Below are 26710 nucleotides of genomic sequence, written 5' to 3' on the forward strand. Positions count from 1 at the left end.
AAGAACAGCAGGAGGGGCTTGGTTTTAACATATCCTTGTAGTCAGCAACATTTTAATAATTAGTATCAGCTCATCTCTCTCTTCAACCCACTTAACTGAGTAAGTAATGGAGGGGATTTGAATAATTCAGCAAGGGGAGGCCAGCTGAGGTTTGCTCAATGCGGCAAGCAGTGCTTGTGTGGTTTCACAACTGAAGAGGCTGGAAGTCGATAGCAGCATGCACATTTTTCATGTTGGAGCTTCCCCTACCCCCCATCAACCTCTGTCATCTCTGCTTAAGGCTTCTGCCTGAAAAATCCCAAGGATCTGTACTGTATAGTTGTTGGCTCTCAGGTTTCATATGAGGGGCAGCAGTGTAGTGGCAAATGCAGACATGCAGCGTCCCTTCATGACAGTCACAGCCACATACACCCTTTTTTGCTCCTCCGGGGCCAAGAATGAGAACCTTGCTAATGCCGTCTCCCATAACAACAGATGTTTCTAGGAGCCAATCAGCATGAAAGAGGGGGTGTTAGCTACTGAAAAGAGTCTTCTTAGTGGCTGGCTCACCTTTCACCCTGATCAGGTCCAATCAGCAGGAAAGGTCAAGGAAGCATGTTAGAAGACTCTTCTCAGTGACTAACACACTTCCCTTTTCACACTGATTAGTTTGTAGGAGACATAGAGACCCTGCTGGGACCCTGCTTCCAAAAAAGTAGGGGGACTAAGAGGCCCCAAGACCCTGGACAACTACACCCCTGATTAGGGGTGAGGAACCTCCGGCTTGGGAGCCAAATCTGGCTTTCCAGTCCTCTCTGCCTGGTCCTTGAGACTTTCCCGTGGCCACACTCCTCTTACCTGGCCACCCCCTTCACTGGTCCTGCCCCACCCCCTCCTCAAGTGTTTTTGCTGGGGTGGAAAGTGTCTGTGAACCTGTAATAATGCCTTTTGCTTGCCTGAATGGAGAGGTGTACATGTAGAAACTTCTGACTTTTGCTTGGCTGGACTGTAGCTTGCTACGCATGGCCCCCAGAAAGTTGTGTATGAGGGAATGTGGCCCTCAGGCTGGAAAAAGTTCCCCAGCCCTGTTTTATGTGGTCTACTGGTCCTAAGATAGGTAAAAAAAATAGATTGATTTATTGATTTACCACAATGGTATCCCAGCGTTCACCCAAGCAATTTTTGGGTGGTGTTCATGCCTTCATCTTCATGACAACACCCCTCTGTGGTAGGTCAGGGTGGGAGAGAGTGACTTGCCGCAAACCACCCAGTGAGCTCTGTTGTGACTGGTATTGGGACCACCGCATGGTGGCTCTTCACTGGAAAAAACAGGAGGTCTCCTTGGATGCGGATACAGATCCTAAACCATCTTGACTCTCGAGGCCTTTGGATAAAGACCCACCCACAGATTTGGTTTATCTGCTTGTACCTTTAGCCGCGCAAACAGCAGGCGCCTTCCAGCTCATTGCCCAAGAGAAGGACGAGGCCACTTCCTTTGTGTCCTCTGCTCCTGTAGCCTCTTATCAAGGGCTCCAGGGTGGGCTCTTATCACTCCAGCTCTGAAGGGCAAACTCAGCTCACGGAAGGTGGGGGAATATCTTCTGGGCTGCCCTCCTGACGCAGTCGAGGACTTAGGCTCACATGCTGTTACCTGACACCAGAGAAACATGTTGCAAAAGTCAACACATAGTTAGGCTATGGGATTTATTCCCACAGGAGGCAGTAACGGTCACCAACTTCGATGGCTTCTCTAAGCTGTGTACAGAAGACAAAACAACAGCAAATATTATAAAAATATACAATAAAGCCACAATACAAATACATACATAATACAAATAGATTGGACCTTGACTCTTCTGCATGCCATGCAGGTGATCTGCCACTGAGTTTGGGTTCCTCTCCAATGAAAGAACTAAGAAAGCCTGGGCCTTGTTGCTCTTGAGAGAGCATAATATCACAACTCACAAAGGGAGGCAAGCTTCTCTCTGGGAAAGAACACGGTCATGGAAGGAGGCCTGATCAGACTGTTGCTCCTTTTCCGCTTTGGATTGGCTCCAGAACATCTAACAAGAGCTGGATGCCCTATCTAGATTAATAATAATAATAATAATAATATTTAATTTGTGTGTCGCCTATCTGGCAGATAGCCACTCTAGGCGACGTACATTAAAATGGGATAAAATACAATAGTATCAAATGCAGTCACATTAGTCTCAATAAAGAAAATACTGGACAGTCATCAATACATTTATAAAACATTTACATTTACAGCATATAATAGATGACAAATCATGGAGATTAACCCATCCCAAGGATCTCAAAGGCCTGTTGAAATAGCCATGTCTTCAGGGCCTTGCGGAATACATCCAGGGAAGGGGCATGTCGAAGATCAAACGGGAGGGAGTTCCAGAGAGTGGGGGCCACCACGGAGAAAGCCCTCTCCCTAGTACCCACCAACCTAGCTGTTTTGGTTGGTGGGATTGAGAGAAGGCCTTGCGTGGCTGATCTGGTCGGGCGGCATAATTGGTGGCGGTGGAGGCGCTCTTTCAGGTAAACTGGGCTGAAACCGTACAGGGTTTTAAAGGCTAATACCAACACCTTGAATCAGGCCCAGAAAACAACCGGCAGCCAGTGTAGATCAAATAACACCGGCATAATATGATCATGGCGGTGGCTGTTGGTAAGTAAGCGCGCCGCTGCATTCTGTATAAGTTGCAATTTCCGGGTCGTTTTCAAGGGTAACCCCACGTAGAGCACATTACAGTAGTCCAATCGAGAGGTGACCAGGGCATGTACTACGAGTGGGAGCTGTTGAACAGGGAGGTAGGGTTGCAGCCTACATATAAGGTGTAATTGATACCAAGCTGCCCGGCTCAAGGGAAATATATTTGCAGAAAGGATCTTCTACAACTTACTGGGTAATTCGAGACGCATGTCTTCTGGAAGTAAGCTTCATGGAGTTCAACTGGACTTTCTCCCAGGAAGTGGCAGCTCCATGTCAATGGGGCAGAGGAATCCGCTCCAGGTTTCATTCTGAACTTTCACGGAACTGTCCAAGGTGCTTCAGTTCAGACTAAAACCCAGAGCAGGTTCCACTGACCCACTGCCATGGAGCCCCCAGCTGCCACTGCTCCCAGGTACGTGTGGGGTGGCAAGGGTGCAGAACCTCGGGGTTGGGGGCTGAATGTGGCCTTTCAGGCCTCTCTGTAGCCCCTGAGGCTCTCCACAGGCTATAGCCCATCCTCCCTCTGCCATACCTCTCACACTGGAATAAATGTGTGACTGAACTGGGATGATGCTTTTGCTTTCTGGATGGAGATGGTGTGTGTGTTATGTGCATATAAAAACAGCAATTAAACTCTTTAAAAGAGCTAAAATCATAACACAGCATCATCAAGGATGCTGGATCATGTTCTTTCATAAGAATATGAAAAGAGGCTGGCTGCTGGCTCAGGCCAGTGGCCCAGCTAGTCCAACATCCTGTTCTCACAGGGGCCAACCAGATGCCCCAACGGGAAGCCTGCAAGCAGGACCTGAGAGAGACAGCAGCACTCTCCCCTCCTGTCGTTTCCAGTAGATGGTATTTGGAAGCAGGCTGCCTCGACCGTGGAGGCAGAGCATAGCTAATAGCTGATAGCCTTGTCCTTCATGAATTTGTCTAATCCTCTTTTAAAGTCATCCAAGTTGGTGGCCAGATCATTTCTACCCTGTGCCCAAGGACCCTGACCTCCTTTGCTTCCTTCAGTGAGGAGGAAGAGGAGGAGGAGGAAGGTCCCTTGAACTAGTGCAGAGACTGAAGGCCTGCTCTGGACAGGAGTGACCAGGCAAGGCCTGGGCCTGGCAGGGCAACCAGAGTTTCAAGGACGAGGGTCTGAAGGCACAAAACCATTGTCCTCCTGTTCAGCGCGGGGCACTCTATACACGCTCAGGGAAGAGTCGCCTTGCGCAAACCCCGAGGAGCGCCAGCCGGCCAGCCACAAGCCCCGCCTCTCTCCACCTCTTTTTTCCTCTGCTGCTGCTGCTGCCCTGGTTACAGTTCTCCCACAGGTGTCTCCCTCCTTCCCGCCGCAGCCAATCGCGGTGAAGGGGTGTGCGTGCTGGGGGCCGCCTATAGGCGGTGGCCAGCCAATGGGGGTGCGGGTGGGCGTGACTCCAGCGCTCTGGCAGGGAAGCGCCTGTGCCAGCCCCCCACGTGTCTGCTCCGTTCCGCGGCTGAGCCAGGCAGGCACTGGAGGGCTCCGCTGGCATGGACGAGCCTGGCGGAGGAGGCGGCGTCGGCGCCGCCGCGAACGGGGCGCTGGGCAAAAGCAAGGCTCAGCCCCAGGCGAAGGGCAGGGAGCTCCTCAGGAGCCAGCGGAAGGAGTCAGAGGTAGGAGGCAGAGGTGGCCCGGGGGGGCAGCGAGGGAGGGTTGCGGGGCCGGACTGAGAAGACCCGGGGAAGGGGTTGGGCGAGAGGGGGGGCGCTGGTCTTGGCGAAAGAGGGCGGGGAGGGGGTCAGGGAGCGACCGTGGCGGAGGGGAGGGGAAGGGCTTGGGGGTCCCTGGGGAGAAAGCAGGGGGGAGGCCCTGGGTGGGTGGGCTGGAGGAAGGGGCCTGCTGGCCTTGAACAGGGAGGGGTCCGGGTGGGGGAGGGTGAATCTGGCATATTTGGGGGCGGAGGAGATCCAGGCGTCAGTGGAGGGAGGCGATGGGGGACCCTCTGTCTTGGCCAGAAGGGAAATGGGGAGCTTGGAGTTTTGAGGTGACAGTAAAAGGGGGGCCGGTGAGTAAAGGGGGGGGAGTGCGCTGAGATGACCGGCAGACCCCAGAGCGGACTCTCGCGCTTGGAAAGGAGGGGATTTGACGGCGTGAGCCTGGGGAGGTGGTAGCTCGTCAGGGGGAAACCATGCATCTGTGAGGTGGGGGCTGGCCTCCTTTTCCTTGGGACTAGGGAGAATCTTTGCTGGGGGACGGCAAACAGGCTGCTGCTTGCACCGCCCGTGTGGGGGATATCTGTGGGGTGCCACGGTGGAGCTCCGCGGCTGCTGGGGGGCGAAGGAGCCCGTCTGCCCGCCCGTCTCTTTCTGCGCCTGTTCTGCGCCGTGGAATCCTGTTCGCTGCTCCCGCCTGTTTGCCAAACTCTTCTCCTTGGCAGGGAGGGAAGGCGAGATACAGAACGGTGGGAACTGCTCTCCCTCGCTTGCTGGCCTGGCTCGTTCCCCCTCGACCCACCGCCTTCCCCCTCTCTCCTTGGGCGTTGAGAGAGGCAGGCAGGTCCCTCGTGGATAATGTACAGGAGCAGCTGAAGGGGGGAGAATGAAGGGTGTGTGTGTGTGTGTGCACACGCTGTGCCCGGGAATGGCGAGGCGGAGGCTTCCCTCTGTAGCGCCAGGGCGATTCCTTCTGCAGCTCTTGAGCTGAAGACCAACTGCTGTTGCTGCAAAAAAAAAAAAAAAGGCACCTGCTCACATTTATGATTATTTTTTCTTCTGGGTCAAGTTTTGGTGTTTTGCAAGGTGTGGGTGAGTGAGAGAGTGTATGGGTCTGACCACAGTGGGGCAAGAGATTGGGGGCCTGGGGAAAAGAGATATGCCCATCTCTCTCTTGCAGCCCGAGCAAAGGTGTGCGCTGGAGGATGGCTGTAAAAAACGAGCTTGAAGCCCCAATAGTGTCGTGTTGGGTGTGTAGGCTTTGTGTAGATCACGCTCAGCATCTGCACTGACCTGTAAGCTAGCCTGTTCTAGGATGGCTTTAAACCTGATAACGTTTAGATAATCAGTTGGAGTCATTGTTGGATTGTTATGTCTTGAAATGACTTGAAACCATTGTTTTGTTTTCGAAATGATTGCTGTTGATGTAGCGATTTGCATTTTTGTACTATTGTAAGCCACTTTGAGTATTTATATGGGAAAGTGGGATATAAATTTAAGTAATAAATAAATAAATAAGCTAAGTCTTAAGGCAGCAACAAATCCTAATCCATAAGTAACATGTTGGTCAGGTGCTTTTCTCCCTCAGGAAAAGACAATGGGAGCCCTGTATCTTTTCCCTTTTGGTGGAAAAGCATCTGGGAGAAGGTGGCACTGAGCAGCAAAATAGAAAGAAGGAATTTAGCAGCCTGTGTGCTTTAACTCTGCTCCAAGCTGACATCCTTCCAGGCTGCATTTCTCTCTGTGTGTGTGTGTGTGTGTGTGTGTGTGTGTGTGTGTGTGTGTGTGTTTAAAACCACTCCTCTTGAGAGTTAATCTTTTGTAATGTCTGCATTGGCAGCATTTGACGAGGGGCAGGTTTATTGTATGTGTGTGTGCGCGTGTGCATGGTGGCAAGGAACCCTTTGAAATGGAAATTCCTTCCCAAAGAGGCCTGCCATACAGGCAATTTGCTTTGAAATAAAATATGTCTCACCCCCACTTCCCTGTCAGGTTCTTTTGGACTTATGAGAGAGGGTAAGTGAGAGTTATGTGCCTTTCAGTGGTGGCTGGTGTCCCCTGGGACTGATAGGGTAGAAGGCAGGGAGCCCGACAGGAGGCGGAGCCAGAGCCAATGATAGGCGGAGCCGGCCAATCGTTGTTTTGCTCCCATCCTCCTCCCTGCTGAGTTCTGCAAGGACAGCGCTGAGGAAAAGGAGAAAGCTGACAGGGCGGGCCACCCCGCCTCATTTCTAATGTGTCCCGTACAAATTGGTGCATTGTGAGGAATGTGACTGCACAGAGTATCATGGGAACTGACTGGCTAGCGCTTGTGACGTCACTGCATTCATGACAGGAACACCGTCTTCCAACTCCCCTGCCATTTATAAGAGCTTAAAAAGTGTGTGTTTGTCCTCTTCAGAGGCTCAGGGCAGCCCATTGTGCCCTTCTAGTGTTGGAATTCTGTGCCCAGTTAAAAGGAAATGTATAAAAGTCTTGGGAGGATACCAGAAAGTTCACTCTCTTCTCCAGGTCTCCAGCAATCTTTCTATAAATATATTTCCGTGCTGTGCAGTTCTTTATTGCATTGCTGTGTATAGCACAAAATCAATTCTATTATTTATTGCATTTATGTAATGGTTAGTTTTTTACTACACCCTGGGAGACCACGGTTCGAATCCCCACACAGCCACGAAGCTCACTGGGTGACCTTGGGCCAGTCACTGCCTCTCAGCCTCAGAGGGAGGCAATGGTAAACCACCTCTGAATACCGCTTACCGTGAAAACCCTCTTCATAGGGTCGCCATAAGTCGGAATCGACTTGAAGGCAATCCATTTTTTGTTTTCTTCAAAGAAGCTCAAGACGGCACACATGTTTCTCCCCCCTCGCTGTTTTATCCTCACAACAACCCTGAGAGGTAGGTTGGGCTGAGAGGCAGTGACTGGCCCAAAGTTGCCCAGTGAGCTTCATGGCTGAGCAGGGATTCATACCCTGATCTCCCAGATCCTAGCCCAACACTCTAGCCACTACACCACATGTTTCCAGAAAAAAATAGGATAGTTACATGACTGCATTGAGCAGGGGGTTGGACTTGATGGCCCTATAGGCCCCTTCCAACTCTGTTGGTGGGTTCAGATGCAATGCGAAACCATGGTTTGGCACCACACGAATGGTGGCCCTATAGGCCCCTTCCAACTCTGTTGGTGGGTTCAGATGCAATGCGAAACCATGGTTTGGCACCACATTTCATGGGGTCATTTCCCTCCCCCTCGCTATTCCAATTTAGCAGTGTTACCATAGTTTGCTGTTAGATGTGGATGAGGCAAACGATGGTTTGCCCACACCGTCACTTCTTTGCCAAAAGAGGAGGAGGGAACATCCAAGTGCAAAGGTTGTTCATGCAGTGCCAAACTGGCCTTGGTCATGGCCGCCCCGGGCTCCTGCCGGAAGGAGGGGCGGAATATAAATCAAATAATAAATAAATGAAATCTAGACTTGTGGCCCTCCACTCCTCCTCCGGCCCCTTCCACCCTTGACATGAGCTCCTGGCAGGTTGCCTGTGGGATAATGTGGCCCTTGGGCTGAATACGGTTGCCCATCCTTTCTGTGCATGAAGTAGGTCCCATTGAGCTCAGTGGCGCTTACTCCCAGCAAGTGAGGGAGTTACTAACCCTTGACTCAAATCCAAGCTCTTCTTTCCTCCAAATTAACAAAGGGGGATCATTTCTCCCAGAGCGTATTCATTTTTCTGTCTGCCACCTTTCCATTGTAAGTCGTTGTTATGTGCGTTCAAGTCGATTTCAACTTATGGCGACCCTATGAATCAGCGACCTCCAATAGCATCAGTCATGAACCATCCTGTTCAGATCTTGTAAGTTCAGGTCTGTGGCTTCCTTTATGGAATCAATCCATCCCTTATTTGGCCTTCCTCTTTTTCTACTCCCTTCTGTTTTTCCCAGCATTATTGTCTTTTCTAGTGAATCATGTCTTCTCATTATGTGTCCAAAGTATGATAACCTCAGTTTCATCATTTTAGCTTCTAGTGATAGTTCTGGTTTAATTTGTTCTAACACCCAGTTATTTGTCTTTTTCGCAGTCCATGGTATGCGCAAAGCTCTCCTCCAGTGCTTTTAACGCTTGTGCCAATTCCCAGGTTTGATCCAGCTCATTTTCCTTCGTTGCTGGCACTTGCCGGTGTAAAGGCTCTTCTAGTGTTCAAAGGGCAGGAAAAACACTACTGGGCTCCTTGGGACTCTGTAACTTGCCCACGGCTGCACAGGTGGCAGGGCCCATAACCCCTGAGCCAGTCGCGGTGGGGGTACTTCACTATTTAAGCACGTGCCTGCTTATGTGCTGGTCTCCCTTCAGATTGTATAAATCTCTCCCCTTTTACTTAAATAAGTATTTCTGACCTGATGTTCAATGGGGTGAGATTACCCCTAAAGGACCAGGTCCACAGCCTTGGGGTTGTTCTTGATTCCAAGCTGTCCATGGAGGCTCAGATCTCGGCAGTGAGCCGGGCAGCTTGGTATCAATTACACCTCATTCGTAGGCTGCAACCCTACCTGCCTGTTCATCAGCTCCCACTAGTAGTACATGCCCTGGTCACCTCTTGTTTAGACTACTGTAATGCGCTCTACGTGGGGTTACTCTTGAAAACGGTCCGGAAATTGCAACTTATACAAAATGCTGCGGCTCGACTACTCACAAATTGTCGCCGCCGGGAACACATCACCCCAGTGTTGTTCGATCTGCACTGGCTTCCAGTTATTTTCCGGGCTCAATTCAAGGTGTTGGTATTAACCTTTAAATCCCTATATGGTTTCGGCCCAGTTTACCTGATGGAGCGCCTCCAGCGCCACCAATTATGCCGCCTGACAAGATCAGCCACTCAGGGCCTTCTCTCAGTCCCACCAACTAAAACAGCTAGGTTGGTGGGGACTAGGGAGAGGGCATTTTCAGTGGCGGCCCCCACTCTCTGGAACTCCCTCCCGTATGATCTTCGGCATGCCCCTTCCCTGAACGTATTCCGCAAGGCTTGAAGACCTGGCTCTTCAGACAGGCCTTTGGGACTTCCGGGGAGGGTTAATTTTTAGGACAAATTGCCTATTACTCTGAACTGTTACTATTTTACTGTTATGTTGTATTTTATTTGTATTTTATTGTGATGCATTTTTCAATTGAATTGTACGTCGCCTAGAGTGACCAGATAGGCCAGATAGGCGACACACAAATTAAATTATTATTATTTTTATTATTTCCTGCTTGATTATGAGGAGCTAAGAGCTGCATTGGGCCAAAAGCCCCCTCTGTCCCACAGCCAACCAAATACCTTGGGACAGAAACCCTTCCCTCTTCTCTGTCTCTAGCAACTGGTGGCGTAGTGGTAAGTTTCCAAGTTTTGGCAGGGTATTGTGACAGCTCCACCAGAGCCACGCCCCCAGGGAGAAGCCGCAGCCACCCCAAATGTGTGGGTCTGTATAAATCCCAAATGGCAGCAGTGTCTAGCATAATGCCCAACTGATAAGGATGAACGGACAGTCATAGGCTAGTGAGCTGGCAAAGGATACTGCAGTGGTTGGAAAGATCTGGGTTCTCATCCTTAATGGCCAGTCACTTTTCTGACCTTGGCCTAGCCTGTCTTAAGAAAGGGACTGTGTACCAAGCTAGGCCTCTTCTCCAAATCCTCAAACATACAGTGTTGCGAAATGCCAGCAGATGCCATCATTGTTCCTGCTGTGACTCATATACTCATTTAATCCAAACACCAAAGTTCCCCTTAGTCTAATGCCTGATAACTGCAGTTAGACCTATCATCTCATGGAGGACTGGTGAAGTGCCGGATGACTGGAGGAGAGCTAATGTTGTCCCTATCTTCAAAAAACGGGAAAAGGAGGAACCGGGGAACTACAGACCAGTCAGCCTAACATCAATCCCTGGAAAAACTCTGGAGCAGATTATAAAGCAGTCAATCTGTAAGCACCTTGAAAACAATGCAGTGATTACTAGGAGCCAACATGGATTTATGAAGAACAAATCCTGCCAAACTAATCTCATCTCATTTTTTGATTGGGTAACCTCCCTTGTAGACTGTGGGAATGCTGTGGACATAATATATCTCGACTTCAGCAAAGCTTTTGACAAAGTACCCCATGATATTCTGATTAGCAAGCTAGCTAAATGTGGGCTGGATGGAATAACTATCAGGTGGATCCACAGCTGGCTCCAGAATCGTACTCAAAGAGTGCTTATTAATGGTTCCTTCTCAAACTGGGCGGAGGTAACGAGTGGGGTACCACAGGGCTCGGTCCTGGGCCCAGTGCTCTTCAACATTTTTATTAACGACTTGGATGAGGAGATACAGAGCAAGCTTATCAAATTTGCAGATAATACAAAATTGGGGGGCACAGCTAATACGGTGGAAGATAGAAACAAAATTCAAAGGGACCTTGATAGGCTGGAGCATTGGGCTGAAAACAACAGAATGAAATTCAACAGATAAAAGCAAAGTTCTACACTTAGGAAAAAGAAACCAAATGCACAGTTATAAGATGTGGAATACTTGGCTCAGCAATACTACATATGAGAAGGATCTTGGAATTGTTGTTGATCATAAGCTGAATATGAGCCAACAGTGTGATGTGGCTGCAAAAAAGGCAAATGCTATATTAGCTGCATTGACAGAAATATAGTTTCCAAATTGCATGAAGTATTAGTTCCCCTCTATTCAGCACTGGTTAGGCCTCATCTTGAATACTGCGTCCAGTTCTGGTCTCCGCACTTCAAGAAGGATGCAGACAAACTGGAATGGGTTCAGAGGAGGGCAACAAGGATGATCAGGGGACTGGAAACAAAGCCCTATGAGGAGAGACTGAAAGAACTGGGCATGTTTAGCCCGGAGAAGAGAAGACTGAGGGGAGATATGATAGCACTGTTCAAGTACGTGAAAGGTTGCCACACAGAGGAGGGCCAGGATCTCTTCTAGATCGTCCCAGAGTACAGGACACGGAATAATGGGCTCAAGCTGCAGGAAGCCAGATTTCAACTGGACATCAGGAAAGACTTCCTAACTGTTACAGCCATACAACAATGGAATCAATTACCTAGAGAGATAGTGGGCTCTCCGACATTGGAGGCATTCAAGAGGCAGCTGGTCACTTAAGCTAGAGCCTTGATGAAATGAAAACTGGGAAAGACGTTAATGTTTTCCCTTATTTGTTTGTTAAAAGAAAGGGCACAATCTTCTAACAGTTTCTTCCTGCACAAATTTCATTGAAATAAATTGGACCTACCGGTTAGCATTGCCAGGTTCAGGTCCTGAAACTGATCCTGTATCTTTAGGAGAAGAGAAAGTCAGCCAAGTGCAGGTGTTCTTGCAACCCTGTAATGGGAAAAACCACAAGGTGAAATTCTCCCTTCCCCCTGCACAACCTTTAAAGATCATAAAAGACCTCTTGGTTGCCAGGCCAGGCCTCCAAGAGGTCTTCTGTATCTTTAACAGTGGTTCAGGGGGAAGGGAGAATTCCACCTTGTGGTTTTTCCCATTAGAGTGTTGCAAGAACACCTGCCCTTGGCTGACTTTCTCTTCTCCTAAAGATACGGGATGAGTCTCAGGCCCTGAACCTGGCAACCCTACTACTGGTGCAAGAAAGCTTTTATTATTTATTTATTTATTATTTGATTTAGATCCCGCCCTTCCTCCCAGTAGGAGCCCAGGGCTTTTCCAGAGAATTGTTCCCAACAGCAAGAAAATGCCCCGCTTCAAGGAAGAGTAGTAGATCCGAGTTTTCTACTCTGCAGATTCTGAGCCGGGCTTTTCCTGGTTTGAGCTGTCTACCACCTCAAGCATGGCAAAGCTTACCTGAATGGATTTGCAAAGGAACCAAGCCCTTGTTGAGATTTCTGCTATGATTTAGCATTACAACATCCCAAAAGTTCTGCAAAGCCTAAAAAACCTGAGTTTTTAGATTAAAGCAAAGCACTTTACAATACAGCTCAGGTCTCTTGTGAATGAATCTAGCTCTTTGTGAATCACTTTGCTGCTTAGCTCGCAAAGTGTTTGCCGTTGCTGATCTTGGGCAGCTGCCGTTGCCAGTGAGGTTGTTCAGGAAATTTCAGTGAAGGTCAAAGTGGGCAGAATTGCATCACGTTTAGGAGATCTGTTTTCAAGTGGAAAGAAAAGAAAGCTGAGCTTTAGAACGAGAAAGTTCTTGCTCAATTTGTGCATTTATCTTCCAATGATATATATTATTTATTATATTTTTTATATATGTGTGTTTATTGGAGGTTGCATGTCTTGTGCCTATTGCAACATGCAGCAAAACCAGCCTGAATCGGGGTATGGTTATATTAAAATTCCGGTCAATTAACTTTTCCTTTTTTATTTTATTGACCTTTGCCTGTTCAAACAGGCAGAATTCTGCCATTTGCTCGTTAGGGTGAGCTAATGCTGACATGATGGGGCTTGCTAATAAACTTGAGTTCTCAGTAGCTTTTAATACCCCAAAAGGTGCTTTATCAGCAGTTTGTGCATCTTCCTCCCCCCCTTTGCCTGTGCCTTAAGTGTGGATTCCTTGCTCTATATTATGCAGTCAAAGCCTTCTCACAAACTGTTTGGCTGCAGATCAAGAGCCAGAACTGAGCACTAACGGAGGCTGGGAACTGGGACGTGCCGGCCGCGCTTAGCTCCTGGCCCTCCTGCTGAAACCTCCCTGAAGTCTTGAGAAATTTGCTGGAACTGTGTGCGCGTAATGCAAAGAGAAGGCTGCCAATCTCACTGCAGTAATTGATGGCTTCCCAACGTAAATTATGCTAGTGCAGCCCTTTGGATAATGCTCCTTTTCCCTTCTTTTGGGTGGAATAAATAACCGAACTCCTTGATGTTTTTCCTCCCCACAGTGCCTTCAGCACTTTTGGAGTCTGCGCTCAGAGGTGACTTCAGATGATGGTTCATTGTGGGCGGACTTCTTCTGCATGATCTGGGGTGCATAGGAAACTTCCTTATACTGAGTCAGACTGCTGTTGCTGGAGCACCCTTGAATAGTTCAGCTTTCCCCAACCTGGTGCTCTCCAGATGCTTTGGATGACAGTTCCCATCAGCCCCAGCCAGCATGTGCATCCAGAGCGCACCGTGTTGGGGAAAACTGATCTGCACTGACAGACACTGGTTCTCCAGGGTTTCAGACAGTCTCCTTTTCCAGCCCTCCAGAGACGCCAAGGACTAAATCTGGGGCCTTTTGTATGCAGGGCTCTGAGTTGTGGCCTGACCCTGGCCTCAAGTGTGTTGCTTTTCTTAAACAAAGAAAAAAGCTTTGCTGTCGCAGGGTGTGCTTCTGCATTCAGCAGAATCAAGTGGTGATGCTTCCTTGAAGTTGCTCTGCTCCAGGAAGCCTCAGGAGGGGAGAGTGTCCTTGCACTCGGGTCCTGCTTGCGGGCTTCCCCCAGGCACCTGGTTGGCCACTGTGAGAACAGGATGCTGGACTAGATGGGCCACTGGCCTGATCCAGCAGGCTCTTCTTATGTTCTTAGGTTACAAAGAATACCAATTTTTGCATGCTCCCTCATTGAGGTGGGGAACACCCTGCACCTAAAAGGGGCAATCACAAGCACATTAGGAGGTCAATACTGTGCTGTGTTTATGCCTGTTTGGATGCACTTTTTAAAAAAGAGTCGATCTACATCTGCATCAGAAATCATGTGGGGCAGCTGTTGGTGGACCTTTCCACTTCAGACTGCTGCAGAGGGGTCTTGTTTGTAGGTTTATCTTTCTAAGGGGGGGGGAGCTCTCTGCTTCAGGAAGAAGGCTGTTCTCAAGCCCTTCCCTTTGATAGGCATGGATTTGGTGTGTGTGCGTGTTTTATGTGAAGGGCCATTTAAACACAGGATTTCTTTCTTCCCCTCCCCACTCTGCAGTCTGAAGTGGTAGAGTCCAGTAAGGGCTACATCATGAGATTTGTTCTGATAGTGTAGTTTTGCTCTTTTTGAGTTCCTGATGATGTTGTTTCCTTGTTCTTTTACAGCTCCAGGATTATGTTAACCAGCCTTAAATCCTCTGATGTCAGTGTAATCTCACACAATTCAGATGATGTATCTCTGTTCCATTCCAATTATTTTAAGCCTGTGTGCTTTATCCTTGGCAGAGAGATTGGGCAAACAAGGGTCTTCAGCTCATCTGGGGCGCTGCCTGCGTCCTCTGCTGTTGCAAAACCTAACAAAAACCAGGGAGCCCTGTAGTTCAGCCCCTCACCATGGAATGGGCTGTCCATCCAAGCAGCAACCTATGTCACTCACTAAGGACTAGAGGCCTGCAGCCAAAGATTTGATAATTGCCCGTGTGCTATAACTCTGGAATGTGAGATTTAAAGATCCATTGGCAAGCGTACCATTTTAATCCTCCAAATGTGAATCTTTGAAATGGCAACTTCTGTCATTGTTATTTCACAGAGCGGGGCGGGGGCAGAGTTCAAGTCCCACCTCTGTGCGGCTTCAGGCAAATTGCCCTCTTCATTGCTTTTGATTCCCTTTCATGAAAAATGGGGGTAGCAGCCTATTTCTAACCCTGAGGGACCTGATGGTAAAGGGGCAATGTCATTAACTCATTGTTGAGGCTTTTCTCCTCTCCTCCACCCCTCCCCCTCCATTGTTCATGCCCTAGTAACATTCTGTGGGGCAGGGGGGAAGGACCCCAGTGGCAGCCCAAAGGGACTCTGTCACATATAGGCCAAAGCATCACCACAGGCAGTCCTTAAAAGGCTGGTAAAAGCTCATGGATGCTGTGAATGGGGTTAGGCTCCGGCGTCCTTGTGTTATTTCCCCTCCAGTTGCTGGGACCGAAAAGGAGGGCAGGACAGGATTTCTTGACCTCAAATAGGTTCCCGGGACGATGCATCTCCTGGGCCTTCAGGCAGGTTCTCTTCTCCGCCTGGACCCCCTCAACTGGGGCAGGCACTGATTGTGGCTGGGTTACCCGGAGGTTCTCCTTCATAGGCCATCTCTCACCTGAGCGTCCCGCTCTGCGGCGAGGTGATGATCAGGCTGCGGGCAAGGCGAGGCAGGAGAAGGCTCAGGTGACATGCACGGTGGGCTTCCAGCTGGGTTCCAGGCGAGGTTTCCTCGGGATGCAAAGCAAGGCAGGGCTCAGGGCTTGATGCAAGGCGTAGGCTGCACTGTAGGAGACCAGAGGCGGCCCTGCTTCAGCATCAGACAAATATGCAGTGTCTTTTTGTTTTCCTGTTTGGACGCCGCTTTGAGTCCTATTTTGGGGGGGAAGTGACTGACAAATACTACTACTACTACTATTAATAACAACAACAATAATAAAAGGGACCAGCCAGGCCCAGCATCCAATAAATGGAGCAGGAGTGCTGCTGGTCTCCCTGGCCTCTTCTGCCACAGAGTCCTCCGAGGAGTGGCAGTGCCACGCCCTTGGGCCGGAGGGGCACTGGCCCCGCTGGTGCGTCTGGTAGCCGTGCTCCTGGGCCTGGCTGTGCGTGCCCTTCCCTTCTAGTTTGGACTTCTCAACCCCGTCACCTGGAGAAGGGGGCCCTGACGCAGAGAAGCGCCCGTTGCCAGAGGGGGCTGAGTAGGCGGCCACGCTGGCCTCGTGTGGGACTCACAGGAAGTTCCTGCACTTAAGAGTTCCCTTGAGCCCAGGGTCAGCCCCGACGTTCACCGATTACTCGCTTCCCAGTCCCTATTCTTTGTTTTAGAATATGCCACACTTAGGCCATGAGAGACTTTGCCCATGTGCTGGTGAAGAAATGGAGTCCAATGAACATGTCTTTTTTAGATGTACTTATTATTGTGATTTAAGACAGCAATTGATTTTACCTATTTTATTGCCTTACCTAGGCAGACCTGAATCATTTTATCTTGATTATTTACTAGGAGACTACTCACCTGCGGTGACATTTGTAGTCGCCAAATTTAGTGCTGCTGCTATCCAACGTAGGAAAGCAATGGTGAAACATATAGCTGCATACTAGTTCCTAATGTGAATCAATGATTAACTATTTTATTGTCAAACTAAATACTGAAATTATTTGTACCCATTTTATTCTATTGACATATGTCTTTGTATCTTGTCTGTCTGAAATGGTCAAATGACTGTAACAATAAATTTCATTTCATTTCATTTCACTTAGGCCACATTCACACCAGACATTTATTCCACTATTATTCCACTTTAAATACTCATGACTTTCCCCAAAGAATCCTGGGAAGTGTGGTTTGTGAAGAGGACTGAGAGTTGTTACGAGGCTCCTATTTTCCTCAGAGAGCTACAATTCCCTGCGTGGTTTAACAGTCAATCCCTCTTTCCAGGAGACGCTGGGAATTGACGCTGTGTGAGGAGATTAGGAGTCTCCTAACAACTCTCAGCACCCTTCACAAACTATACTTCCCAGGATTCTTTGAGGGAAGTCATGACAGTTTAAAGTGGAATAATAGTGGAATAAATGTACGTGAATGCAGCCTTAGTATCCCCTTTTATTCTCTCAGTAAAATAGTTTGTGTGGTCAATTAGGCAGACAGATAAATGACTGGTGGGTTTTGTCAGAGAGATTTGTGGACTGTGAGGATTCGAACCCGGGTCTTCCAAGTTGCGCATACTGTCCACTGCACCACGCTGCCTCTCGCCCTCTTGCTTGGGGTGGGGCTGCGACTAAAGGGGTCGCTTCTTCATAATGCCCATTTTCCACACTGTGGAAGCTGAGTCTCTGAGAGGGCAATTCAAAGGGGCTGTGTCTGGATTGGAACCTGTTTTCTAGGGTCAATAGCTGCCCATTGGGTTACATTAGTTTGTGTGTGTGTTGCTGTCCCCTGTGCCAGCGTCTGTTAACTTGGGTCCTCTGTTGCAGGGTTCTGTGGACTGTCCCAACCTGGAGTTCGAATATGGGAATGCCGACAGCTACGCTGCTGAACTGTCAGGTAAAAAGCGCGTGCAGGGGCAATGGCGGAATAAACTCCCTTTGCTGCAAAGGAAACGCATTTCTAAGGCTCTGGGGAGTCTCTCAAAGAAGATAAGTTGCAGATCCAGCTTTCTGCTTTTTGAAAGCGAGGGGGAGAGAGAAGTCCCGCGACGGACTCTCCTGCCCATTCTGACAGTATTTCCAGGTCCCCCTGGAAGCCTCAGAGGCCTGTACAGGTAAAAGCTGGCCTCCGCTTCTGGGATTTCACCTCAGCAACACTAACCACGGGATCTCCCCATGATGAGCCTGTTACTTCCCTGGTTCCAAGGCCATATTCCGAGGCTGGCGAACCTCAGGCATTGGGGACGAGTGTGGCCCTCGAAGCCTCCCTGGCCGGCCCTTGGGACTCTCCTCACACCACGCCTCTTCCCCAACCACACCCCTCTCCCCAGGCCAGATCCCTCCTTGACTGTTTTGCCTGGCTGAAATGAGCCTCGAACTCCGATTATCACTCTTCCTTCCCCGGATGGAGACGGGAGCTTGCGCCTGTGTAGAACCGAGCCTACTCTGCTACAGTCAAATCTGTTTTCTTTGCTCTGCCCGCCTTTGCCTTTAGCTTTACCCACCACTGGCACGTGGCCCCTGGAAGGCTGCCCAGAAGGGAATGCGGCCCTTGGGCTGGAAAAAGGTTCCCCCCACCTCCACCAGATGCCATTTGAATCTCTGGTGCTGGGGCACAACAGCAGGAGGGTGTGCTTGTGCTCAGGCCCCGCTTATTATTATTAGTAGTAGTATTAGTATTATTAGTATTATTTGTATACTGCCCCATAGCCGAAGCTCTTTGGGCAGTTTACAACAATTAAAAACATTAAAAACAAATATACAAATTTAAAAACACATTTTAAAAAACAATTTAAAAACATACTAAAATGCCTGGGAGAAGAGGAAAGTCTTGACCTGGCGCCCAAAAGATAACAGTGTTGGTGCCAGGTGCACCTCGTCAGGTAAATCATTCCATAATTTGGGGGCCACCACTGAGAAGGCCCTCTCCCTTGTTGCTATCCTCCCAGCTTCCCTCGGAGTAGGCACACGGCAGAGGGCCTTTGATGTTGAGCGTAGTGTACAGGTGGGTTCATGTCGGGAGAGGCGTTCCATCAGGTATTGTGGTCCCAAGCCGCTTGTGGGCTTCCTGTCAGCATCTGGTTGCAGGGCTGGCCAGCGCGAGGCATGACTAGGCCCTTGGACACCAGCCTGCCCCAGGGCCCCTCCTGATACAGGTGGTGTGGGGCTAATAAGCCCCTCTGTGTGCCCCGCCTACCTCCCATGTTGTGTGAATGACGTGCACACATGCCTGCCATCAACCAAGATGGCAGTGGGGGCTTTAGCCCCTTAGGGAAGCCCCCACTGCCATCTTGGGGGGTGGTACGTATGTGTGCACGTCATTCACCATGACAAGAGAGGTAGATGGGGCATGCGTGTAGGCTTATTGAACCCCTGCTGCCTGTATGGGGAGAGGAAGATGTCTGAGAGTCCCCTCTCTGCAATCTGCAGCATCCAGACACTACCATAGATTGTGAAATGTGAGCACCACCATCCCACCCTAAGGAGGGGCCCCTGTGGGCTACAGGAGCCCTTGGCTAGCATCCAACCTGGCCAACCTTTGGCACTGGGTCTGTCTGGTTGGCCACTGTGGGATACACGATGCTAGACTTGTTGGGCCTTTGGTTTGTTCCTACTTGAAGTGAGATGGGGAGGGAGTGTACATAACCTGGGTCCTGATCTTGCCCTGCGCAGGGAATCCAGCATGCAAACTAAAGTGTGAACAGCCCCAGAATTGCAGCCCAGTCTTGTGCCCATTTCCTTGGAAGTGAATCTAGCAGGGCGTAACTCATAAAGCATGCTGAGGACTAGGACTGCAGCCAGGATTTAGTTTTTCCGTGTGCTATTTTTATTTATTTATTAAAGGAGCAGATTGCAATCCAGCTACTAGGGCATATTCTAAAATAATAATCATCAAATAATATTCAAGCCACACTGTTAGCAAAAATGCAAATAGGAAAGATCCTGAACATTGTGGAGGAAGAGAAGAAGATGTCATGTTGTACAACATAGAACTGCTTGGCATGTGTATTTGTGCTGTGTAGCCATGCCTCTCTCTCTGCTTATTTTGTTCTCTTCTGTAGGGTGGATTTGTTTCCAAAAAGGCAACCCCATTTGTCATGACCACATATGCTCTGTTAGCTTATTTGAAAATGTCATTTTTCAGGATATTAAAATCTTGCAATGGGATTTTGTTGCCTTCTGTTGCCCTTTGTACTCTGCTCCTGCCTCTCCCCGCCCCGTCATAATCTCTAGAGTTTGCAGAAAAATAAATAATCTCTTTTTAAATATGTGCATCTCAGGATTTAGACAGACAAGACAGGCACAGCTGCATAAGAGCAACTCAAGAAGTAAGCTTAAATTCTGCAGCAGCTGAAATTAATGCACATTTGTCTCCTCCCCCCCCAACTCCATTCTTCTTCCTTTCCTCTGCTACATTAGACTGTAAGACTCCTCTACATTAGACTATAAGCTCATTGGGGCAGAGACCTCCCCCCTTCTGCTTTGTAAAAGCACCATACATTATCTGAGGCCCTCCCCATCTCCCATCACCATCTGAAGTGGGTAATGACTTGGGGGGGGGAGGCCTTTTTGGTTGTGTTGCTGTGACGGTGGAATCCCCACCCCACCCGAAAAGGCTTCCCTAATGCCAGCTTGATGCCAGGCAAACAGTTTTTTTAAAAATTGCCTTGCCATCTTCCATTTGTAATGTAAGTGAGCTTCGTATTATGGCTTTACCCGTTTGTGGATTTTGAGCGGCTGCTTCCACTATTTTTTAAAAATGTTTTGTAACGTTTACTGCATTTGTTCTTTATTGTGCAGAGGGGGCATCCTAGAAATCTTCTAAATCAACAAATATGGTTAGGGCATATTTAGCACTAGCTCTGTTAGAAATGTTTGACCTCTGTGGTATATTTGTGTATCTGTAGGTGGGGGTGGAAGGTAGCGGCTTTTTAGTATTTTGTCCTTTGTATTGATTTTTTTATCCTGTAAATGGCCTTGCTATTTTCTATGAAGGCATTTTATAATGATTTTTTTAAAATAAATTGGTGCTATGATACATTATTTTTAAAAATTAAATTTTATTGAAATAGTAATTACTATTAATGTTCCTTGGTTCAGCAATATATTGAGGGTCAGCAGTGTATCACCCTTAGATCCAAAAGGCGCACCCCAGAATTCTGCAGTGCAGTGGACTGGAGAACCTTTTATACTTTTCTGCTGAAATTTTAAATCCTTTTTGTTTCAAGCGCAGCGTCTGCAGAACTGCACTTTGTTGCAAGCCCTCCCCCCTTTCTGTCTTTTCCCATCTGCTTTTAAAATAGACGCCTGTTGCATTCCAAATCTCTCTTGGACCAAGGCATCGTCAATAAGGGGATGTATAATGATATCGTTCTATGTTTGCCAAGGATGCCCTTCATTGCCAAGGACTCCGGTGACCAGCGCATGTGCCTGTCACGCTGGGAAGAGAGGACTCCTGGCAACATTAGGACAATATAACCAGGGCTACACTATGCTAAAAAAGTGCACGGGGGGGGGGAGGTTGGGGCAGGCATCAGCATGGATTTCCCAGCGTATGTTGTTTCCCTACTTGGCTGCGACATTTCACCCCCTCCGTGGGAGGGTTTCTCAAGATGCACAAAACACATGCACTCTGTCCGGAGTTGTCTTTCCTAAACTGAAATGCTCTGTTCTACTCTGTCGTCCCGAAATTCCTGTCTGTACCTTTAAAGTACCTCGGCACAGTCCTTAACCAAAATGGAAACAATAGTCAAGAAATCAGAAGAAGGCTAGGATTGGCGAGGGCAGCTATGAGAGAACTAGAAAAGGTCCTCAAATGCAAAGATGTGTCACTGAACACCAAAGTCAGGATCATTCAGACCATGGTATTCCCCATCGCTATGTATGGATGTGAAAGTTGGACAGTGAAAAAAGCAGATAAGAGAAAAATCAACTCATTTGAAATGTGGTGTTGGAGGAGAGCTTTGCGCATACCATGGACTGCGAAAAAGACAAATAATTGGGTGTTAGAACAAATTAAACCAGAACTATCACTAGAAGCTAAAATGATAAAACTGAGGTTATCATACTTTGGACACATCATGAGAAGACATGATTCACTAGAAAAGATAATAATGCTTGGAAAAACAGTAGGGAGTAGAAAAAGAGGAAGGCCAAACAAGAGATGGATTGATTCCATAAAGGAAGCCACAGACCTAAACTTACAAGATCTGAGCAGGGTGGTTCATGACAGATGCTCTTGGAGGTCGCTGATTCATAGGGTTGCCATAAGTCATCTCTGCTATCTTTTTGACGCCTTTTGAAGACTTTCCTCTTCCAACAAGCCTTTAAAGTTGAGACCTATCCCAGTCTGCGTCTGTGTTAGAATTGCTTTTAATATGTCTTTTAATATGTCTTTAACCCTTTTTTTAAAAAAAGATGTTTTTAACGTTTTTTTTAATGTTCTTAACATTGTTTTGTTTTAATGTATTTTAAGGTCTTTTTATTATGTTTTAAAGTGTTTTTAGTGTTCCTGTTTGCCTCCCTGGGCTCCTGCTGGGAGGAAAGGCGGGGTATAAATAAAATAATAAATAAATAAATAAGTCGTAATTGACTTGAAGGCACATAACAACAACCTTTTAAAACTGTTCAGTTTTATTGGAGGTATGCCCAGAATTCAGCTTCCTTAGATACAGAGTCAGATCCTCCGGCAGCAGCTCTCCATGGGGACAATCCCAGCCGTACCTGGAGATGCCGGGGTGAACGAGGGACCTTTGGCATTCAGAGCAGACACTTTGCCCCTGAGCTACGGCCCTTCGCCCTTCCCCTCCAGAAAAGAGGCATGACCAGAACTTCGCAGAGTTCTTCAAATCATAGACCAGTTTAAAATGAACAATTTTAAAAAAAATATTTGAGCCCTTTTTATTGGTTGTCTCCCGACTCCCCCTATTTTGACAGAGGGATTCAAGCTCCGTTTAGATTTGTGCAATGAAAGTAGATTAAAGCACTTGGTCACCTTGGCACAACAAATTCACTTTTTAAAAAAACAACATGATTTTTTTTGCAATTAGGTAAAAGTGATGGGGAGATGCACTGAGACACTGGAGGCATTCAAGAGGCAGCTGGACAGCCATCTGTTGGGAATGCTTTGATTTGGATTCCTGCATTGAGCAGGGGGTTGGACTGGATGGCCTTGTAGGCCCCTTCCAGCTCTACTATTCTATGATTCTATGAGAAGTGTGAGGTGAACGAAGGATTAACGGGAAGACGTACGACCACTGTGCAAGCAAATCAAACCAAATCAGGATGAATTCAGGGTGAAATCCTCATCATTGTATAACCCCCCCTGCAAGCTGCCCTCCCCTCCCCCATTCCACACTCAGAGTGGGCTGGAAGTTGACTCTTCCTTCATTGCTGTCAATGGGGCTGCAACTACTTTAATTGTGCAGGAGAGGCCATATTTTATTTATTTATTTAATTTAATTTATATACCACCCTAAGCCCGAAGGCTCTCTGGGCGGTGTACATAAAAGGTAAAAGCAAGCACAATATATAAATACAATAAATATAGTAACTCAAAAAACAAAAACACACAAACAATACGAGAAACAAACAACATCCAGAATACAACATAGTAATAAAATACTGTAAAAATACACTTTAAAATGCCTGGGCGTATAAAAAGGTTTTCACCTGGCGCCGAAAAGATAGCAGCGTCGGCGCCAGGCGCACCTCATCAGGAAGACCATTCCACAGTTCGGGAGCCACAACCGAAAAGGCCCTATTTCTAGTCACCACCCTCCGAGCTTCTCGATGGGATGGTACTCGGAGGGGGGCCTTAGATGTTGAGCGCAGTGTCCGGGTAGTTTCATATTGGGAGAGGCGCTCCACCAGGTATTGCGGTCCCATGCCGTGTAAGGCTTTATAGGTCAAAACCAGCACTTTGAATTTAGCCCGGAAACAAATAGGAAGCCAGTGCAGACGGGCCAAAACAGGTGTTATATGAGCGGACCTTCTGATCCGCGTCAACAATCTGGCCGCTGCATTCTGGACTAACTGTAGTTTCTGAACTATCTTCAAGGGCAGCCCAACGTAGAGCGCATTGCAGTAGTCCAATCTAGAAGTTACCAGAGCATGAACGACTTGTTGATGTGTGTGCGTTGTTGCGTGAAACAACATACATTACGTTGGAGTTAAGTTGAGCAAGAAACTTCTTCAGAACATTAGAGCATGTTAAGAGTCTTTTATTAAGACATTATGGCTTAAGGCTTAAGAGTAAATACATGTAGAGTTTCTTCAGTCACCCCCCCCGGGGGTAAACACAGAAGAGAACCTCTCAGTTCAGAGGCATAATTCAGAAGACACAACTTACAGACTCTGTTAGAACTTTCCCAGTCTATCAGATGGTTACCATAGCAACGGCCTTGGCAGTCCGTTCCCAGACTGGGCTAAGACATAACTCCCCCTAGTTACAGTTTTGCAGACTTGATGGAAAACTACTAGGCCTCATGCCAACAAGCCTCCCTTTTTCCCATCATGTCTGTCAATTACAAAAAAATCTCAACAATACATCTCCACAATACATAGTCATACAGTAATACATTTCTACAATACCTCTTGCAATACATTTCAGTACATTGCATCATACATTCTCAGTTCAGTACAGTTCAAAATTACATCTCAGTACAGTTCAAAACTTTATTCACTCAAACTTTGGTTGAACACATGTCAAATAAAGTGTCTCAGGATCCATTTCTACAACTTTATTCATTCCAGGACTTGTTATTAATCCCACGGTAGATCTTTCAGGCGGTTTGCCTAAATTTGCTCTTGTAGAGCGTCTTAAAGGAACCAGGGCTTCGGCTCTCTCTGCCCCCCCATTTGTGCTTGTACTTGTGCTTGTGCTTGGCACCGCGTGCCCAGGATCTTCCATTTCCTCATCTTTTCGTTTCTTTGATCTGCATTTCCCACAAATGAGCTCATTTAATGCATCTCTGAGAGGAATTTGTGTACCTTCCACTTTAATGTCAAGGTTTGGCTTAAATGTCTGTGCTTGTGTTCGTGTTTGTGTGTCATCTGTTCCTGTAAGAATAACTGTCTGCCTTTGATCCCAAGGCTTTTCTGAGACTTTAATGCTTCTGCTCAGAATTAACTGCTGTGTTTCTGGACACCAAACTCTGAAATATGCATTCTGAAATCCCAAAACAAAACCTTGCTGTGCTCTGGGCGCAAGCTTGCCCCTCCTTTTTCTCTGTGGAATGTGGATCCAGCACCTTGCCCCGAATTTTTGAATGTGTTGTATTTTAGGCTTTCTGCCAGTAAGTTTCTCATAAGGAGACATTCCAAGTGCACTGTGTAACACCCTGTTGTGAATATAATTCACATAAAGAATTGCTTCTGCCCAGAAAGAATTCCCTAAACTGCAATCCATCAGCATGGCTCTCATTGCTTCTTGCAGCACTCTATTCTTTCTCTCAGCAGTTCCATTGGAAAACGGGCTAAATGGAGCAGTGAAATTCTGATTTATTCCCTTACTCTCCAGAAAGTCACTCAATGCCTTATTCGTGAATTCCCCACCTTGGTCCGAGCGTATAGCCCCCACCGTGACGCCGTGTTGAGTTTCGATTCTCTTAATGAACAGTTTCAGCTTCTGCTCAGCTTCACTTTTTATGCTTTAACAGAAAAACATGACAAAATCTTGAAAAATCATCTACCAGTACCATGAAGAATTTCGCACCTCCTCGTGAAGCATTTATTGGCCCTGATAAATCAACATGAACTAGCTGGTAGGGAGCTATTGTGGTTCTCTCAGCCTCCCGGTTTATTGGTGCAATAGTCATTTTAGCTTTATTACATGCATCACAATCCATTAACTGTCCACAATCTTTTAAACGCATGTTTTCACTGTGCAAAGGGGTTTTCTTTATCGTGTCAAGGTTTGCATGCCCCAGCCTTTGATGCCATTCATGGACGCAGCCCTGATGTACCTGTGCCTCAGCATTTAACACAGCACACCCTGCTTGACTGCTCTTTATTACAAACTGTGAATCATTCAGGCTTCCCTGCATGCACACTTGATCTCCCCTCATTACAAAACATTGGTCTTTGTGAAACAAAATTGAATAATTACAACTCACCAGTTTTCTAACTGATAAAATATTATGAGCCAATTCCGGAACAAACAAACATTCTGACATTATTCCAAGCTTGTCAAACTTCACCAGACCTTTAGCTTCCACAGATTTCCGTGATCCATCTGCCAGGTGCACAAAGTCCTGCACTTCTTCTGAAACGTAAAACAAACTTCTGTCTTTAATTAATATATGGCTTGCCCCGCTGTCAAGAATCCAGTTAACAGGTGCTAAATCTTGAGACTTCTGTTTACAAACAAAGTTCACACTGCCTTGCTTCAAGCCTCCGTCCCTGGAGTTGCGCTTGACTGGACATTCCCGCTGTAGATGCCATCGATCTCCGCAAATAAAACAAGCCTTCAGCCTTTGTTGCTGCTCCTGTTTATTATCCTTCGGCACGGCATTTTTCACCTCTTGCCTCCTGACAGCTTCCATCGACTCGGCTCTTTTCGCCTCCTGTCTCCGCTGCCATTCTTGGGTCAGCTTTTCCTCAATAAACGCAACGTTCAAACCTCCGTCAGGCATGGCTTCGAAAGCCATGACCATATTATTCCAAGTCCCATCGAGTGAAGCCAGGATCAGATAGGTCTTCTGAAGTTCAGAGTGTTCGACGCCTCGGTCTGTCAGCTCAGCAAACAGGCGTCTGAATTCCGTGAGATGCTCACTCATGTCGCACTCACCCGTGAAGCGCATTTGATACAGCTTCCGTGCCAAACACAATCTAGATCCCGCAGTCTGTTGCACATGAATGCCTTCCAACCGGTCCCACATCTGTTTGGCGTTTGTAACATCCCTCACGTGTAGCAGTTGAGAGTCTGATAGAGCCAGAAGTATAAAAGCTTGAGCTCGCTTATCGTTCCTAGTCCAAGCCGCTGAAAGGGGTGCAGGGGGTGTACCTTCAATAGCTTCCCATAAATCTTCTTTTACTAGCAAAGCCCGCATTCTCGGCTTCCAGCTGCCATAATTCTTTTCATTAAGCCGTTCCATCGGCAAGCCTCCCCCAGACAGGTTTACAGCCATGTTGCTCACCTCCGTCTGGTTCAATCAATCAAGCTGCCCTCTCTGGAACTCCGTCTGCCGTTCAGACCAGCAACTTACTCCCGTGTAATGCGCTGTGGATCTGGGCCCATAACCCCTGTTGATGTGTGTGCGTTGTTGCGTGAAACAGCATACATTACGCTGGAGTTAAGTTGAGCAAGAAACT

At 47.7% G+C, this 26710-nt stretch overlaps 1 protein-coding gene across 2 annotated transcripts in view; it reads left to right on the plus strand.

The window, feature by feature from the left end:
- Window positions 1-4117: 4117 nt before the first annotated feature.
- The window catches only part of STRIP2 (striatin interacting protein 2), a 61322-nt gene continuing 38729 nt past the window's right edge, over window positions 4118-26710 (plus strand). The window contains exons 1-2 of one of the 2 annotated variants that reach the window (XM_061638018.1): window positions 4118-4348; window positions 17225-17294. In XM_061638018.1, coding sequence (XP_061494002.1) covers window positions 4226-4348; window positions 17225-17294 — 193 coding nt within the window. In that variant the 5' untranslated portion in view covers window positions 4118-4225. The remainder of the gene's footprint in view (window positions 4349-17224; window positions 17295-26710) is intronic. The other variant, XM_061638019.1, reaches the window with a different exon arrangement.

This window comes from Rhineura floridana, chromosome 8 (assembly GCF_030035675.1).
Source record: "Rhineura floridana isolate rRhiFlo1 chromosome 8, rRhiFlo1.hap2, whole genome shotgun sequence".
Classification (NCBI taxonomy): domain Eukaryota; kingdom Metazoa; phylum Chordata; class Lepidosauria; order Squamata; family Rhineuridae; genus Rhineura; species Rhineura floridana.